This window comes from Rhinolophus sinicus, chromosome 8, assembly GCF_057876585.1.
Source record: "Rhinolophus sinicus isolate RSI-liver-muscle chromosome 8, RSI-T2T, whole genome shotgun sequence".
NCBI lineage: Eukaryota > Metazoa > Chordata > Mammalia > Chiroptera > Rhinolophidae > Rhinolophus > Rhinolophus sinicus.
Window position 1 is genome coordinate 43,664,384 of NC_142508.1, and position 18,685 is coordinate 43,683,068.

The window sequence follows — 18,685 nt, forward strand, 5'->3', positions numbered from 1 at the left end:
GTTCACAGCCCTGCGTCACACCTGTCCTCCCTGCCTGAGGTGAGGCCTGGCCTGGCGTTGGGGTGGGGTTCAGGGTGGTGCCTAGGTCCCATTCTCTGATGCTGCACCGTCAGCCATTGGCTCAGGCTGGAGGCTGGGCTGCCGTGGCACTGGGAGGGAGACTGTGCCTGGCATACTGACTCTCCTCTTAAATATGCTCAGTGCTTGGCACACGAGAACCCACCCTCAGAACATTCTGTGTTCAGCAGGTACCAATCCAAGCTTGCCAAATGCCAAGTTCTCAATGGCTGCTGACCTGTCCTTGCCACATGTTAGAGGCTTGCCATGCACTTATCCATGCTTGGGACATGCTAAGTGTAAATTCACTTGGCACACGCGCCAGTGTTCAGACACGTGAGTCCACGCTTGGGATATGGCGATGGTTCGGTGCGTGTTCATCCGGCTGGGAACATGCTGAGTGTGCGGCACACACTACCCCACGCTGGCGATATGAGCCTCAGCCCATGCCAGCCACGCATCACACTGCATACTCAGCACATGGCAGCTCATGTGCACTGCACGCTCAGGGCTCAGCACAGGCTACATCACTGGGCCACATGCTGCATGCTCAGCAGAGGCTGGTCACCCGCTTGGGGCTCAGCACACACCAGTCACATATTACGTACTCAGTACATGGCAAGCACATGCTAAGGGCACACTCTCATGTCTCCACCAAAGACCCATGCCAGCTGTCCCCTACCCAGACACCCCACCTCACACCACTCAGTTAGGCACAGGCTGTACAGACAAGTTATTTACTTCTTATTATAACCTTGGGCCCTCTTTGCCCTGGGAAGGGGGTGGGCCACGGAGCCCAGCATGCACCCCCACTTCTTTGGGGGCTGATCCCTCCCCCAGCTCGGCTGGATCCCGGGGCCTCAGCGCCAGGCCCATGGGGACAGAGGTAGAGGTGGGAGAGCAGGGGGGGCCTGTGGAACCACAATGGGACAGACAGAAGCGGGGAGCACAGGGATACAGGGACAAGAACCGGAACCCAGGACACCTGGGTCCCTGGGGGCCTTGCAGGCCTCAGCCTGTCCTCTGGGCAAGGCCTCAGAGCAGGCGACAGGCGTTGCCCACGCTGTCGGCTGCCGTGTTGAGGTCATGGCTGTAAGGGGAGTCCCAGTCCCTCAGGAAAACGGCCTCCAGCTGGCTCCGCAGGCCTCCACGCCCATTCTGTGTCACCAGCAGCGAGGTCCCCGCTGTCTCCGTGAAGTAGCTGCCAGACCAGTTGGACGTTCCTATGGGGTGGGGAGCAGAGTCAGGGCCCATGGTGGTCCCTGGGCCCCCCTTCTGTTTCCCTGGTGGTGCTTGGATACTCACCAATGTAGGTGGCACGTTCGGTCACCATGTACTTGTTGTGGTTGACGCGGGCATATGGGATTCGGGCCTGGGTCTCATCCGCAGGGACCACAAAGAGTTTCTGAGGGAAGGGGAGAATGGGAAGCAGCGGGAGATGCAGAGGGTGGTTAGAGAAGCCCCAGGGTCTATGGGACTGGGGACTCCACTGCTTCCCAGGGAACTCTCGGGACCAGAACAGGGCCCGGCAGGGTGGGTATCAGTCAACACTAGCTGCAAAGATGACCCAGTCATCTCATTTGCCACCTGTTCCTCTAGAATGGCTCCTATTCATCCCTTAGGTCTCACCTCAGATGTCCCCTTCCCCTAGAAAGTCTTCTGTGACCCCTCAGGCTGGGGTAGGTGCTTCCTTTGGACCCTCCATCCCTGGCCCTGACTCCTCTGCCCGTGTTTCTCCATCCAAACCCTGACCCCCCAAACTAGGCCCTGACCCATGGTCTCCCCATCACAGCAAGTCTCGCTCTGGGTTATCCCTGCCAGATGACAGGTGAGCTGCACAAGCACTATGTCCCCAGTATTACCCCACACAGGGGCTGCGGGCTGTGTCTGGGGCAGGTGCTTACCACCTGGATGTCAGAGTGGGTGTGGTTGTCACGCAGGGCAGCCAGGGAGAGCAGGAAGGCCCGCATGGATGGCTCAGAGTGTCCCCAGCAGCTGATCAGCAGACGCACCTTGACGCCCCGTTCATAGGCCGCCCGCCGCAGCCCGTCGTCGATAGCAGGCCAGAACCTTGGGGAGGGGTGCAGGGTGTGGAGCGCAGTTCTATCCGCAGGCCTCACCCTCAATTTTAGGGAACCAGGCCTGGGCCCTGCTTCAGCTTCTAAGAGCCCTCAAACCCTAAGACCACCCTATCTCCGGCTCCCAATCCTGTTCCTTAAATCCCATAACCCTTATTCTCTGATTCTGGCTCCCATTCCTGCCCCCACAAACCCAGTCTTCCGATTACCCTGGCTGCTGCCTCCAAGACTACCTTCTCTGAGCACCCCCAATCCCAACCATCTTCCCTTCTTATCCCTGATCACAAACCCCAACCCTACTGCGCCAAACCTGAAAACTTAGCTCCCAACCCCGCAAGACGTCATCCTGCCTCCAGCCCACACTCCCTGCTTCCTTCCTCTGGAAATCCTGCATCCCATCCCCTGCCTCAGGCCTCCAGTTCCCCATCTCTCCCCAACCCCAATATTCTCATCCTTTTCTCTCCCTTTTTCCTGTCTCGAGCACCCACACCCCATCTCCCTGTCACCTGCCTTTTTTGCCTCTCCCCATGTCTTCCCCTCCATCTGTCCCCTTGTCTTGGCACCCCCTCCCCACTTTCTGGGCCCCATCACTTCCTCTCCCACTCCTTTTCCACTCTTGGTGGCTTCCTGCCCTGAGCCCCAGCAGTACCTGCGTGGGTGGGAGAACTCCATGGTGGGCAGGTAGTTCATGACTGCGATGTAGATGAAACTCCGGGCATTCTCCACCATGTTGAGCAGGGCCTTCAAGTCTGGGGTGCGGCTACTTGGACACAGTGGTGGGGGCGCACTCTGGGGGCAAGGGGACAGTCAAGACATGTGCCCTGCCAGAGGTGCCATCACAGTGGACCCCATGGGCACACAGCTTGTCACTAGCCAGGTCCTGTGCTTCTCACTGAATTCTCAGCCACCGTGAAGGGGAGGGGTGATTGCCACTCCATGTTCCCAGGTGAGGAAACAGAGGCTCACAAGAGGGGGACTTGCCTAAGGTCACATAGTTGGTAAATGGAGCCGGGATTTGAACCGAGGTTGTCTGGTTCCAGAATTTATTCCTGAAATAAGGTCCCTGGTCCAGCACTAACAGTGTCACCTGGGAACTTGTTAGAATTGCAAATTCTTGGGCTTCACTGCACAAGGCATATTGAACCAGGGTGCTGAGGTAGGGCCCAGGAATCTGGGTTTTAATAGCCCTCCCAGGGATTCTGATGCATGCTCAGGTTTCAGGACCTCTGCTCTAAGTTCATCCCTGACTCGCTCATAGCCTACCCTGATGGCACACCACGCCACACCAGACCAGACCCTTCACTCAGCTACCTCCATCCTCATGACAGGTGAACAAACTCAAGCTCTGAGAGGGGAGATGGTAATGGGGGAAACTTCAGTCCCCTGTGGGAGACCACAGGACCCCAGCGAGTTATGTGTCAGTCCCTGCACCCGTGCCTTTGTGTGGCCCTCCACAATGACTCTGGGCTTGGCCAGGTGACTGACTCGAGGGCGACTGAAGATGAGGTTGGCCATCACAACTAGTGAAAATATCAACAGCTGAAAACAGCAGTGCCTTGGGTAGAGTGCTCTGTATGCCACGGGCGACAGCCAGCATTGTCCCATAGAATTTTCCGCAGTGATGGAAATGTTTCTGTACCTGCACTGTCCAATATGGCAGCCACTTGCTACACATGGCTACTGAGGACTTGAAATGTGGCCAGTGTGACTGAGGAACTGAATTTTTTTTTTTTTTCACATCAGGCGGGTAATGTGCCGATGTCATAACATGGTCTGTGGGAGGCACACCTCACGCAAAAGCGTGAACACCCAATCATCACACTCATGAGCTACAAAAGGATCAAGGAGGAACTGAATTTTTAACCAGATTTAGGGTTAACAGGGGGGTATGGCTGGGTCCACGCAAGCCCTATGAGGTTGTAAATATCATGATACCCATTTTCTAGATGAAACTGAGGCCTATGGAGGTTGGGACATAGTGCAGGCACCTGCCCAAGCAGAGTGAGCAGGAGTAAGGGCTAGTGGTCAGGAATCCCCTCCCCACCAATCACTGGGGAGGACTAGACAGATGGAAGTCATGAAGCCATGTGGCCAAGGTGTGACAGGCCCCTCTTTCTTTAGACTCACTGCCAGGTAGGCCAGAGCAGGGGTTCCATTGAGGCAGATCTCCATTGGCGTCTCTTGATTGTAGTGGGTGTCATAGGGCCGGGGCCAGGTTGACGGGATGGAGCTGCCTGCTTGGCCCAGGTACCAGTAGGCCTCAAAGATCTTGGTCAGGTCTTGAGCTAGGCAGCTGCAGTTGTACATGACCACGCCCAGCTCCTTGACCTGTGGGAGGGCAGTGCTGAGCCTGGGGTAGTGGCCAGGTGCCCACAAGTGACACGGATACCTGTAGTTACCTCTTCCTGCCCCCGCAGCCCTCTTTCCTGCCCCTTGCCTCTCAATCTCCCCTTCTCTCTGTCCCTGTCTCTCCTCTTTCTGCCCCTTAACTCCACCCCTAGGTCCCCCCAGCTAACCTCCTGGGATGGACATGAACTTGACTCAAGACTAATATCTTAAGTTTTGCTGAAACTCATCCAGTCATTTGACAGCTCTGGGTTTCCTGAACCTTTGCATATGCTTCTACCTTCCACCGAGCTCCTACTCATTCTTAGGTCTCAGCTGACAGTTTCCTCCTCCGGGAATCCTCCCTTGACTGCCCAGACTGCACCAGGCATTCCTCTGGGCTCCCAGTCCATTGGGCTTCCCTCATCACGCTCTCTGGTGATAAACTGGTCTCCCCATTGGACTGGGAGGACAGGCACCAGGGATGTCTCAGCCACAGCCGTGTCTTCAGCATCACTCCGCAGAGTTGGTGAGATTTAGGGGCTGAGCAAGTCATCACTACCTGAGTTGTACCTCTTTCCTGTCTTGTGCGGATTCCTGCAGATCCTTTAGGTATCAGATTAGTTATCACCTCTTTTGGGACCCCTTCCCTGATATCCCAGGTTGGGTCCCTCACCCCAACCTTGACCCCTCTGGGCTGACACTGTCTGGTGACTGGCCTGACTCTGCAATGGCCTGGGAGTTCCGAGAGACCCATCTGTTCCCAGCGTGTTCCCAGCATCACCCAGAACAGGGCTGGGCTTAGAGCAGGCACTTAGGGAATGAATAATGAAGGCCAAATGGGTGGACAGGGTCTCAAGTGCCCTGTAGAGGGGCTGGCAGCTGTCACTGGGGACCAGAGGGAGCCCCAGGCTTCCATGAGCAGGGGGAGGGCAGTAGAGAGCTAGATTTGGGAGGCCTGGTAGGAAATGGGAAGAAAGCCATTGTAGAGATTGGATAGAGAGGACTCTGGGATTGAAGAGGGGTGCAGTTGGAGGCCAGGCAGCCTGTGGAGCAGGGAGTGGCTTGAAAGGGTGGGTAGGCAGGGGGCAGGCAGACCTGGGTTAGGGAGCGCCAGTCCATGTTGGCACTGCCGATGTAGAAGTGGGTCTGGTCCACCACCCAGAACTTGGTGTGCAGGACACCATGGGTCAGCTTCTGCATGTCCACCATGCGGACCTGGGCACCTGTGACCGACGGGTGGTAGTGAGGCCCGGCCTGAGCATGCCCAAGCCCTGCCCGTCCCCAGCTGCCCCTGGCTCACCGCTCTGCAGCAGGGTCTGCAGGTCTGCCTGGGGCTGGGGCCCGCTGGGCTTGCTCACGGCGATACGGACCTTCACCCCTCTAGGTGCCAGGGTCTGTAGCTGCCGCAGGACCTCCTCGCCCTGGGGGAAGGGGATAGCCTTTGAGGGGAGGGACCAGCCAGCTTTCCAACCCCATGCAGCAGCCCCCTGGGAGTTGTTTTTAGATTGGGCTTCGAGATGAGATCAGGAGTGAGCAGGCTTTACATTAGCCAGCATGCCTAGGGACAGTTTTATAGGTTAAGATATTAAAACCTTTTTTTAACAACTGGACACTGAGCCTGGTCAGGGCCTCCCTGCCATTCCTGCCCTTCCAGGGACCTTCCCAAGAACCTGCCTGTGTCAACAATGCATGGCACCATAGGGGCCTTCAGGCACCTTACAGGATATTGGGGGTGTGGCTCAGGATGGAGGTCCAGGAAGGTCTGAGTGAGGCTTGATGATGCCAATTACAGCCCATGATTCCCCGGTTCCTGCTATGAGCCAGGCCCCATTGTAAGCCTCTTCACATTTGAACTCACTGAATTCTCATTACTCTCATTGATGAGGCAGGTCTGAGTATAATCCCTGAGGTGCACACGGGGAAACCAAGCATTGGAGAACTTAGTGGTGAAGCAGAATTTGAACCCTGACCATCTGTCTCCTACGCCTACGCTTTGAACTACTCCAGCGGGTGCCAGGAGGGAGTATGAGCTCATATCATTTTAACTTTTGTCATTTTTTTTTTATTTTTAGGCAGTGCTTTAGGAGCCCCACAATGTTAATAAATTTTAAGCCCTCTTTTCACAAAAAGCAGTGGGAAGAAGATAAAAGGGAAAATTTCTGTATTTTTCAATGAAGGGGTGATCCACCTAGGCTGTTCCTTTCCAAACCCTGAAGTTTTATGGTTTTTAAGTTTGTCTGCAGATCATAAGAAGGATATAATAATAGTAAATGCTTATAAAGGGCTGGGTCAGGCACCATGCTATAATTTGCATGGATGAGCCCGTCTCATCCTCAGAAGGGGCGGTGCTATATACTGGCTCCATTCCACAGATGGGGAAACTGAAGCCCAATAGGTGAGGTGACCTGCCCAAGATCACACAGCTGGGAAGCAGCAGCCTGGCTAGAGGCTGGGCTGTTACTCACTCTTCTCTTCCATTTCTTGATATGACAGGGTCAGGGTAGTTCGTGGGTGAGCAACACCTGCCAACCTAATCCCTGGTAACCAAACCCACACCCTGACATTCAAAGGCCTCCAGATGACCATGACAAACGCCCCCGGTCCAGAGGGCCATGTAAAGACAGTTGCTTCCAAACACCTGTGTCCAAGCCTCTGTGAGACATTCCCACCAGTCTCCCGGGCTGCAGGGGAATCTCTTCACCCCACCTCCACCCCCAATGCCTCCCACTGCCCCACTGCTGTCCACCAGGGCCCAGGTTGTCAGGTACCTGCTGGGCAGAGGGCTCTTGAGTGTGGGTGTCATTGTTGGTGAGGGTCCAGTAGAAGGAGGCAATGTCCAGGCTGCTGTGGGCCCCGGCGAGCAGGCCCAGCCAGGCCTGGCCAGTAGAGGGGTTGCCCGTGGAGGCGTTGGGGAAGTCCAGGCCCTCTGGAATGCTCTCTACCAGCACGGCTCTGCGGGGTAGGGGTTGGTATCAGCTGCAGGGGGCCTGAAACCACTGGCTGGGATGTGAGTGATCCTCCCTGTCTGGCCATGGAGGATGGAAGACTGTGTACTGTGTGTGCCTGTATTCATGATTCTGTGTCCATGCATGTGTCTGTCTAGAGGTGTGGAAGGAAAGTGTGTATGTGTGTGTCTGTGTGGGTGTCTGTCCACAGATATGGATGCAAGATGCCACGTGTGTCTGTGTGAGCCTCTCTTCATAGACCTGGAGAGAAGATGATGCTGTGGCTGCCATGGGAACAGTGTTGGGGGGTGGGGGTGGCATGGAGAGAAGAACCTGTGACAGTGCACTTGGGAGTCTGTGATCACCTCACTGTCATGGGCACTGGATGATGTTGAATTCAGGCCCTGCCTGGTGTGTCTAAGTGTCCCTGCCTTGTCAGGGCCCCTCCCCCACACCACTGGAGGGGTCACTTACTCGCAGGGGTCATAGCAGGGGGCTGGGCGTTGGTTGGGCCCAAAGAGATGCAAGTCACCATATTCCCATAAGAACAGCTGAGTCATCAGGGCACCAAAACCCACAACCGCCAGGATGAGGACCAGCAGGACCCAGCGGGCTTTCTGCAGGGAGGAGGAGGAGGAGGTGGTCAGCCAGCCCACGGCAGGCAGCCCAGCCCATGCCTGAGATAGACTGAGGGTGATGGTGGGCTCCTACCTTCTCTGCAGCCTTCCATGCCTCAATCTCATTCATGGGTAGCTCGCTGGCGGGTTCCTCAGCAGGCACTTTCAGCTGGGGGATGATGGGGATGGTAGGGGGTGACAGGGGAGCCCCCACCCTCCATCACTTCAGCCCCTCCCCATTGGGGCCCCATCCACTTACCTCCTGATACATCAGTTTAGGCTTCATCTTGCCAGGCAACCAGGGGGCACGCAGAGCCCAGGCGGGAGAGTGGGTGTGTCAGGGTCTCCAAACTGGGAACAAAAGCTGGCACTGTGTGGGGTGTTCTGGGCTTTTGAGGGACGTCATAGAAAGCAGATCAGTCTTGGGACTGACAAGACCCACTGGGTCTCCTTGTCTATGATCACGGGGGCCACTGGCATCACGCCCGCCACCCCAAAAGGAGGAAGCAGACCGCTGGTCAGCAAGGATTTCGAAATCCCTCAAGTTCCAACGCCTATGCTTTCTTCCCATCTCTCTGTGGTAGCCGCACTGCCGCCCTTTAGCGCCCACCCTGCCCCCCTTTTGGCAACATCCCTTCTCTGAGCTCTAATTTAGACATTCCCAAAGAGACAGCTCCGGACGGCGTCATCGGAGCCCCAAATCCTTGTGCCTGCTTTTCCCAGACCTGGGACTACCCAGAAGGCATTTTCCAAGTGGCTCCTCTGCCCTCTCCCTCAGTTACCCACCAGACAGCTCAGGCCGGGAGCCCAGGACCATACGGGCCTCCCCTCCAGCTCCCAGCTCATCCCTCCCAGCTACCCCCCACGACCCTACCCCGAAAGGGCCTCAGCCTTCGTCCCAAGCGGCAGCTGCTGCCTCCGCGGGGCCCCAGCTTCTGCCCCAACAGGCTGAGCAGGGAAGAGTGGGAGGAGGGGGGCGGGACCCTAGGAGGCTCCGCCCACTGCAGCGGGGAGTCTGCGCAATGCGCTCTCTAGCCCGGCTCTCCGCAGGGAGAAGGGGGGCCCGGCCCCCCAGGTACGGTCGGCAAGGTTGGCCGGGGTGGGGAGAGTAGATGTCTGGGGGATGGGCTTTCAACACCCCACCCCACAGCCCCCCATGCTCGGTAGGGAAGCCACAGGTAAAGAAAAAAGGAACCTTACATCTTTTTTCGTCTACAAACCTTTTGAATTTTTGTACCACGGGCATGCATTGCCTAGTCAAAAATAAATACATAAATTAAATTAATGATTTAAAAACAAAATAAAATGGAGAGATAAATGTTGAATAACGTGATTTCGAGATGTAGCGATAAAATCAGCAGAACACAGTCCACACTCTGGGAGGGGAAGCGCGGGGTGGGGGAAGGAGACGGTGGCTTTTCTGTTGGAGTGTTTGTATGACGGTATTTGATTTCTTTTTAAAGTCACTGATATTTTGATAGGGATTTTTAAAAAACGGTTTCTGAAATCCAGGCTCTGTCTGGAGGGATCGGCAGGGTTTCCTACCCCCTGTGTCCTATCTCCCAAGCAGGATTTAAGGACACAGCTGGAGATACAAATTGGAGAATCCTTCCCCGTCCACTTCTCTCAAAGAGAGGCAGAACCCCCTTCCCCCCAGCCAGGCAGGAAGTTAACAGATAAATGCAGAAAAGGGTTACTATTGAGACAAGCAACAGCGTCAGGAGTGGTATGCTTTGAGAGTGGGATTTGGGGGTTGGTCAGAATTGCTTTTTATCGCGTGCCCATGTTTTAAAAATTGTGAAATATAGGCGACTAACGGAAAAGTAGAGAAAACAGCTATGTGCAGGGTAAGAGAATTATAAAGGGACACAGGTGTTGCATCCCAGGTTTTGTCACTTAAAAAACAAAAATTCATGTGCATTCATTACTGTGAGTTATAAAAAGGGGATAAAATTCCAAAAGGGATCTAGGTTCTGCCTAACCGCAAGATCCAGCCTGTCTCTGAAGGATAATTTATAAACCCCTTCCCCACAATGTCCCCTCCCAGATTGGCGAGGGCAGAGCATAGCTAGACCCCTCCTCTTATAGCAGGGAGACAAATGGAGGTGGGGTAAATGGATCCACCAAGAAATGGCAACGGACCAAGGTTATTTGGAACCCTAGAGGTCACTAAAAGCAGAAGATACGGAGGTACCAGTCTTAGAGGGCTGCAGGGGTAAGGGTGGGGGAGAGGAGGCCTAGGGTAGGAAATATTTGTTTTATTTGTGAAGTCCTTGGTGAGAAGTATTGTATTAAGAATAAGGGGTTGGAACATCAGATGATGAGAAATTAGGGGAGTTGAGATGAACAAGAGCAAAACCGATGGGGAGGTGAGGCTTGGAGAGGTTAGGGAGGGGCCTGGGTGCCCCTGAGGCTAGGGAATTGGCGATGGCTGCTAATAAACCAAAAATAGGAAGAAAAGAGGGAGTTCATTCAAACTGTTAGTGACTTTTTGGCTTCTAAATGTTAACTTCTGTTGTATTTTTATAAAAGCAATACACCTGAGGTGTTTAAAAAGAAGACTAGTACTGGAGAGGTGGTTTAGACTGGATTGGATGGGCGAGGCAGTTAATTATGTGGGTTCCAGAGCCAGATGCCCCATTTGATTATGAGCCTCAACACTTATGTGACCGTTTGATCTTGAGAAGTGACAATGCCTTAGTTCCTCCATTTGCAAAATGGCCATGGTAACAGTAACACCTACTTTTCATAAGGCTGTTCACGAATTTGACACATATTGAGTCCCTGTGCACCAGGCATTGTTTTAGGCACTGGGGATACCACTGTGAACAGACATGAGGGAAGACAGACAACAAAATAGTAAGTAAATAAGAAATATGTTAGAAGGAAATAGGTGCTATATAGAGGATAGGGGAAGAGGGGCTGGGTAGGGGTGGGGTTGGGATTGTTTGCAATTTTAATTAAGGTCAGGCAAAACCTCACTAAGAAGAGGGTATCTGAGAAAAAAAACTTTAAAGAGGGGAGGGAGGGAGCTACTTACACTTATTAGGAAGTGTTCCAAACCGAGGGAAGGCCAGTGCAAAGGCCCTGAGGCAGGAGTATGCCTGGTGTGCATAAGGAAGAGCAAGGCCAGCGTGTCTGTAGCAGAGTAGGTAGGCAGGGGAGGGAGAGATGAGTCAGGGAGGTGACAGGACCAGATCTTGCAGGGCTGCTTGGACTGTGGTGAGGACAGGGCCTTGGGTAGGTTCTGAGCAGTGAAGGGACCCCACCTGCCTCGGGTGTCGCTCTGAGTTGAAAGGTGGCCTTAAAAAAGATGGGTCTGATGTGGGCATTACCACTGGAACTTGTGAACGTGAATTTAGTTAGAAAAAGGGTCTTTGCAGATGTAATTACATGAAGGATTTTGAGATGAGATCGTCCTGAATTACCTGGGTGGGCCCTAAATCCGAGGACAAGTACCTCTAAAAATGGCAGAAGACCACGTGACCAGGAATGCGGAGATTGGGGTGACATGGCCATAAACGTACCTAAGCCTGGAGCCACCAGAATCTGGGAGAGGCAGGGAACAGAACCTCCCCTAGAGCCTTTGGAGGGAATGTGGCCCTGCCAACACCTTGATTTCAGGCTTCTGGTCTCCAGAACTGTGAGAGAATGAATTTGTTTCAAGCCACCAAATTTGTGGTAACTTGTTATAGCAGCCATGGGAAACTAATACAGGTACTTGCAGACTCTCTCTGGCTATGTGGGGAAGACTTGGGGCGGGGGGTGAGGTGGTACAGGGGCTGGAGCAGGGAGACCAGGAAGGAGACAGAACCAGGCTGGGGGTAGCCAACAGTGAAGAGTGGACGGAATCTGGGTACATTTTGAAGGTGGAGCCGATGGGATTTCTAATTGGACTGGAGGTGAAATCCAGGTAAAGAAGGGAGTCAAGAATGAGTCCAGGGGTTTTGGCCTGAGCAACTAAGGATGGAGGTGCCAATAGTTGAGCTGGGGAAGACTGAGGAAGAGCCAAGTTTGGGGAAAAGACCAGGAATAAAGAACGCATGAATAGATAATAAATAAATAAATGAATAAGTTTTGAACATATAAAATTTGAGATGTCTAAAATCTATCCAGGTGGCTCCTTCGAACTAAAGGAATTAATACATATCAAGTGCACAGAATGGGCATGCAAGAGGTTCTCAATAAATATGATTGTATCAAGGCTCCTAACAGCCAAAAAAAAAAAAAAGGGCATCATTACACCCCACCCCCCAACCCCAGGCAAAATGGTTGCTTTTGCTTTTTTGTTGGCCTTTAGTTACTATTTAAAATCTACATAGGACTTGTATGAAAATCATGAGGCTCAGTCTCCTAGCTGGGGTGTGCCTCCCCCCACATCCCAGCCTCCAGTAAAGGATTATGGCCTAAACTGGAGAAGTATCCAGCACCGCTCCCCATCCCCAGACTTCTGGGAGGAGAAGGGCAGAGTGAAACTGAAGGCGGCCCGGGCAGTGGGGCTGAGGCCAGGCTCGCCATGCTTAGCTGTCTCCTGTGTGCCCAGGTCCCGAGAACTCCCCATAGGGCTCCAATACAATGCTCAAGCTGGTCCTTAAGCTCTGTTTCCTTGACCCTACCTCTACCAGAAAGTGTCCCTGCCAGCCCACAGAATCTTCCTGTCCCCTTGGCCTCTGCCCTCCCTGCCTTGAAGTACGACACCACAAACCGCAGAAAAGGAGGAAGCAAAACCCACTGGGTTGTTGAGACTGTTGTTGGGACCGCTCTCTGAACACGCGCACCCGGGTGGAGGTGGGGTCGGAGATTTGTTCCTTCCTCCACAGTAGTCCTTTGAATTGGAGAGTCCAAGATTCAAATCCCACACTGTCACTTTCTTAGTAAGTTACCACAGACACAGGGCTTTACTTTTCTGAGCCCCGCTGTCCTCATCTATAAACTGGGGATCATCTTATATCTGTCTGGGGGTGGTGGCTGGGGGATCTCTGAATCGTTTACAGGGGTGAGCCTTGGAGTCCCACAGCCCTGCATTCAGGTCTCAGCTCTGTGTCACTAGGAAAAGAAGCTTCCTTCTCTGAGCCTCACTTTCATTCCCAGAATAATGGCAGACTTATTTTCCAACCTCACATTTGCTGGGAAATGAATTAAATCATCCCTGGCAGACAGGTACGTAGTTAACTCTAGACACGATGTGGATGTCGATGTCGGGTCGACAATTAAGTTCGCAAACTTGTTGCAACACTGTTGCTAACATTTTCTGATATCAGAGGGATTATTCATTATGAATTTCTACCAACTGGACAAATAGTTAACCAGGTTTACTATTTGGAAGTGCTGAAAAGGCTGCGGAAAAAAGTTAGATGACCTTAACTTTTCGCCAATTCATGGCTCTTGCATCATGACAATGCACCAGCTCACATGGCACTGTCTGTGAGGGAGTTTTTAGCCAGTAAACAAATAACTGTATTGGAACACCCTCCCTACTCACCTGGTCTGGCCCCCAACGACTTCTTTCTTTACCCAAAGGTAAAGGAAATAGTGAAAGGAAGACATTTTGATGACATTCAGGACATCAAGGGTAATACGACGACAGCTCTGATGGTCATTCCAGAAAAGAAGTTCCAAAATTGCTTTGAAGGGTGGACTAGGCGCTGGCGTCAGTGCATAGCTTTCCAAGGGGAGTACTTTGAAAGCGACCGTAGCGATATTCAGCAATGAGGTAATGTTACCTCACTTTTTCTAGGATGAGTTCGCGAACTTAATTGTCATACCTCGTATAAGCTGGGCGGTGAGATCTGTGTCCCCTAGAACCCTGTACATACTTTATCACAGATGACATATGTGTCCCTGGAAAAGCTGAGTCTGTATCTGGTTTATTCCTCTACCCCCCAGTGCTCAGTACACTGTAACCACTCAAGAAATGTTTGTTGAAAACAAGAAATGGAGTAGAATGGAAACCTTTGAGAAAAGACTTTCTTAGCTGTCTCTCTCTAGATCTAGTGACACTTGTTTTATACACAATGATAACCAGCTCGTGTTCTAAGCCCAGAGCAGACAGGGTAGGAGCAGATAATGGCATCTTAGCCTGAGAGTAAAATTCAAGGTCGATTCAAGCCATCCGAGAATGCAAAGGAGGGTGTGGAGCCAATTAGCTGCTGAAGCACGCATGAAACGCTGCTGAGGCCACACCACTGGAAGCATTCATAAATGCATGGACCTTCCATATGGCTCAAAACCGACACGTTCTCATGTTTAAAGGAGCCGATTTTCCCTAGTTTGTGTAGACCCCTTTGAACTGAACAATCGTCTGTGGTCAAGTCTACAGAAAACAGAACAGAGCACTGGTTTTGTAAACTTTTTTTGTTTGTAAACTTTTTTTGTTTGTTTTTGTTTTTAGCAGTAGAACCTTTATTTCAAAGGATCCCTCCCTAGAAGGGGCCACTTCTAGGGAGAGAAGATGCTCGGTCTGAAAAACAATTAAATAGGTAAAACAAAACAAAAATCAAAAAAACAGCTGGTGACTACTTCTGCTTGGAACTCAAACACCAAAGCCGTCCCCTTCTTGCTCAAAGCACCTCTGTGGCTGCCCGCTGCCTTCAGGACAAAGTGCAAACTTCTTATACCATGTCCTCTAGGGCCCTATATGGACAGAACCTATGCACTGCTCCCACCATAACAGTTCCAGCTCCACTTTCTGCCTCCAAAGCTGTCTCCCACCTCTTACCTGAACTCCAGCTCTGGAAGTCCCATGGCCTCCTAAACACTTGCCCTCAGGTGTCCCCAAGCCCTTTACACCCATTATGTCCCCAATGTCCTCAGCATCTCTCCCAAACCTGCTGCTCTCCCGCATCCCATTTCAAGGACAGCTGTTCTAACCCATCCTTCAAGTCTCAGCCTGTGGGCCACCTTCTCCAGAAAGCCCTCCTTGACTCCCCGGGAGCCCTGGGCCTTGTCCAGGGCCCCTCACATGTCCATTTGGCCTCCTGGGGGTCTCTCCCACCTGCCCCTTCTCTCTCCCATGGCGAGGACCTGGGCTCTCCAGCCACCTCCCTTGGCTTCCAGCCTTCACTCAACCCTTCCAATGCCCCTTCGTGTTTGACTTGTCCCCCACACCCGCTCGCAGAGCGTCAGCTCCTCACTGTGGCTCCCAGAGCGCTGAATGGTCCTCCTCTAATAACTTACTCTCACCATCCTTTACATCCCAGCCATATTTAATATCTTTCAGTTCCTTGAACTAAAACCACACTTTCGTCATCAGCCCTCCCATAGTGTCTCCCGCTTCCTAGAGCATACCTTTCTCTCCTCTTCATCTTGCTCATTCCTGTCAGCTCATGTACCACCTCCTCCGGGAAGCTCTCCCTGACCCCCAGCTGGTTCGGGCACCCCCTTTGGGCTCTGCCAGTCCTCTGAGCTTCTCCATCCCAGCCCTGACCACGCTGGGCTGTCACTGCTTGGTGATGGGTCTGGTTATCCCACTGGGCTATGAAACCCATAAGGGCAGAGATGGGCCTTCTCAGCCACTGCTGTCCCCAGTACCACCCAGCACAGGGACAGTACATGGCAGGTACTCAGAAGCCAGTTCATTCATCTATTCATTCAACTTGTATTTATTCAGTAACTACTTGCTGAGAAGCCCTGTCTAGAAACTGGAGGTACAACACAGAACAGAAAAAAAAAAAATCCCTAGTAAAGATGACATTCTTTTGGAGAAGACATAAATGAATGAAATATATAGTATGTGCCTTGGAGAAATAGAAAGCAGGGGAGGGGGGCAGTGGCATCACAATTGAAAATGGTGGTCGTCTGAGTTCAAAAATGACAATACAACACGTGGGGCAAAGAAGCATTATTGTCCGTTTCTCAGATGCAGGGCAGGCCTCAGGGAAATCCTGCCCAGGTTGCACAGTGTCAGTTTGTCGGCCGGGAATTTGAACCCAGAGCTCAATTCTGTTCCTGGACACTACACTGTCCAACCAATTCATGGACACACAATAAAGCAGATGTCTTTTCCTTGTCGCCCTGAGGGAGGCCTGAGCCTGTGAAAGGGCAGGATGTGGGGTAAGGGGGTAGAGCTCCTTATGGTTATTGAACCAGGTGTTGCTTGAAGCACTTTATATATTTCTCACCACATTTTCTTTTTTCTTTTTTTTTTTTTTTTGGCTCCACTTAACAGGTCAGGAAACTAAAGACCCAGAGTGGTTAAATCACTGGCGTGAAGGGACACAGCCAGAAAACGGTGGAGCCAGGATTTGAACCCAAGCTGCCTCAGGGTCCAAGGGTGGATAGCTGTCTCTCCTATTGTTTATTATCATTTATAGGTCTATAGCTGCCCTCCCTTTCTCCCGCCCCAACAGCAGCTGAACCCAGAGGCAGCTTTGGCCTCTCAAAAACTACCAACATCCCTTCCCCCTCCCAATCTTTGAGAGAGACATTTGAAGCTTTCTCTGAATAGAAAGGATATGAGTGCAGCTTTAAAAAGAGGACTCTGGCTCTCCTTCCAACCAGGCTGCTCTTGCCAATCCACCCTCTGTAGTTCTGGAACTGCTTCCGCTGCTTCATATCACATGTCACATCAGATTCCGTCCCTCCTCTCCTGCAAATCCTCCAGTGACTCCTGCCTCACTCAGAGTGAAGCCAAAGTCTTCTCCACGGACATGAGCCCCCAGCTGATCTGCCCGGATCACTCCTCTGACCTCATCCCCCAGCCCTGGCCTCCCTCACTGGTCTCCTTGCTATTGTTTAAATATTCCTAGATATTCCATGTTCCTCTTTCAGGGCCTTTGCATTGCTGTTTTCTCTGCCTAGGATGCTCTCCCCCCGGATAGCCACGTCCCTCTCTCCCCTCCTCCAGGTCTTTGTTCAGATGTCACCATCTCAGAAAACCTTTTCTGACGACCTTGCTTAAAACTGTAACTTTTATCGTGCAGTCCCCATTCTATCACATCCTATAATCTACTTACCTGTTTGCTAATTGTCTCTTTCCCCTGCTAGAATGTAAACTCCATGAGGCCAGGGACCTCTGTGTTTGTTCACTGATGTGTCCCCAATGCCTAGCACAGGGTTGGCATGTTGAACATGCTTTTTATATAGTTGTTGAATGAATAACTTGCATTTTCATTCCCATGTTGCAGGTGCAGCAACTGAGGCACAAGTGACATTAAGCCAAGGTCATGCAACTATTTAAGTACTAAGTGCTGGAACCAAGATTAGAACCAGGGTGTTCCAGCCCCCCAGGGACACATTGCTAACCACTGTCCTACCCTGCCTCGCTCAGGCAAGCGGTGTGAATAAGACACTTACCTTTCCACCTGGGGAGACAGGGTTGCTGAGGCTTGATTGCCTCACCTCTCTGTACCCCCAATTCTAGAGGTCAAGGGAGGTCTAGGTCTAAGCTACCTATAATTCTCCCTCCCCAATGTTGATGAGCAATGTTCGTGACGGCTGATGGGGCACCCCCTCAGGTGTGGTGACATAGCAGAAGTGAGGATACTATGGAGATTGTGACTTGGGGTGGTGTGGGGTGGCTGCCACGGCACAGGGTATCATGATACAGGGAGTGTGACTGACACCATGGCAATGATGACGGCAGCTGGGGGGAGGGAGAGAGAGACAATGAGGAGGTGGTGAAGGTGATTGGATGAGGGTGAGAGTAACACGGTTAATAACAATATTAGCCCAAATTGCTATGTCAAGCGGAGCACAGCATAAGAATAAACGGGCAGAATCCTCACAGTAACCCCTGACCTATGTGTCCTGTGTGCATTTCATAGATGAGGAAGCTTAGATTGCAAGTGTGATTTGGTTGTCAAGGTTACCCAGGGGTTTAGTGGTGGAACTGGGATTCCGGCACACCCACGGTAATGGGCTCTAGTACCCCGTATGGTGGTGAGTATGGGAGAGGTAACCCTAGAAAACAGCGGAGACCTGGAGGGAAAAAAATCTGTAAGACAGGGTGGTTCCTTATGAGGAAAACTAGAATCATGGACGGTGTCTACCAGAGAAGCAAAGGTGACATGGGAGGGATGGTGACATAGGAGTGAGGGTAACACAAAGGGAGCATGAGCGCGATTTATGGAGAGGGTGACAGGAAGCGTGGGAAGGTTACAAGGATGTACGACGAGAAGTGAGGATTTCATAACGGAGAAATAGCAACAAAAGATGAATGCGGGCGACATAAGAAGGTGATGGTGACTTAAAAGGGGCAACTGCGACCTATGGTGGCAATGGGGGCTTAAAAGGGACGAAAGCAAGTTAAGGGGGTTGATGGCGACAGGAGGATGATGGTGACAGAAGGGGAGTGCTGACGATTTAAGCGGGGAGGAATGACGATATATTAATAAAAGGACCGAGGACGACATAAGGGTAGAGATGCATTATAGACACGAAGTGACAACACGAGGAGGGTAGCCGAGGCGCTGCGCCTCCAGAACGCACAGTACCTGTTCTCCACGTCTCCCACTCCCGGCCCCAGCCTCGCACGCACCTTCTATACTGGAACCCGACCCCACCACCCCCGCCACACGCAGGCGCACTCGGGCTGGACTGCGGCTGGCGGGGGCCAGGCCTGTGCCTTTCTGATTGGCCGCGCTCCTTGCTAGCGCCGGGAGGAGGGAAGCACCTAGGAGACTTTGACAGATCACGTGACGGCTGTCGCTACACTCTCGTT

General features: G+C 52.3%; 1 protein-coding gene and 1 non-coding gene across 8 annotated transcripts; both read right to left on the reverse strand.

Moving 5' to 3' along the window:
* Positions 1-778: 778 nt before the first annotated feature.
* Positions 779-18,596, reverse strand: PLD3 (phospholipase D family member 3). 7 transcript variants are annotated; one of them, XM_019751416.3, is made up of 13 exons: positions 18,459-18,558; positions 9,246-9,278; positions 8,285-8,376; positions 8,120-8,194; positions 7,883-8,025; positions 7,232-7,415; positions 5,764-5,884; positions 5,559-5,686; positions 4,263-4,463; positions 2,785-2,924; positions 1,962-2,127; positions 1,363-1,462; positions 779-1,280 (listed from the first exon to the last, which is right to left on the reverse strand). In XM_019751416.3, exons 3-13 carry the CDS (start codon positions 8,309-8,311, stop codon positions 1,093-1,095), a joined length of 1,473 nt encoding a protein of 490 aa, XP_019606975.1. In that variant the 5' UTR covers positions 8,312-8,376; positions 9,246-9,278; positions 18,459-18,558; the 3' UTR covers positions 779-1,092. The 7 variants fall into 7 exon arrangements, with proteins under 7 accessions (XP_019606975.1, XP_019606972.1, XP_074170415.1 ...); XM_019751413.3 differs by having other exon boundaries at positions 8,285-8,414; positions 18,459-18,548; XM_074314314.2 differs by having other exon boundaries at positions 9,226-9,278; positions 18,459-18,524.
* On the reverse strand, positions 3,873-3,976 carry LOC141567739 (small nucleolar RNA U13). Its single transcript, XR_012490574.2, has one exon. It is a non-coding gene; the product is annotated as a small nucleolar RNA U13 (small nucleolar RNA).
* Positions 18,597-18,685: the final 89 nt, after the last annotated feature.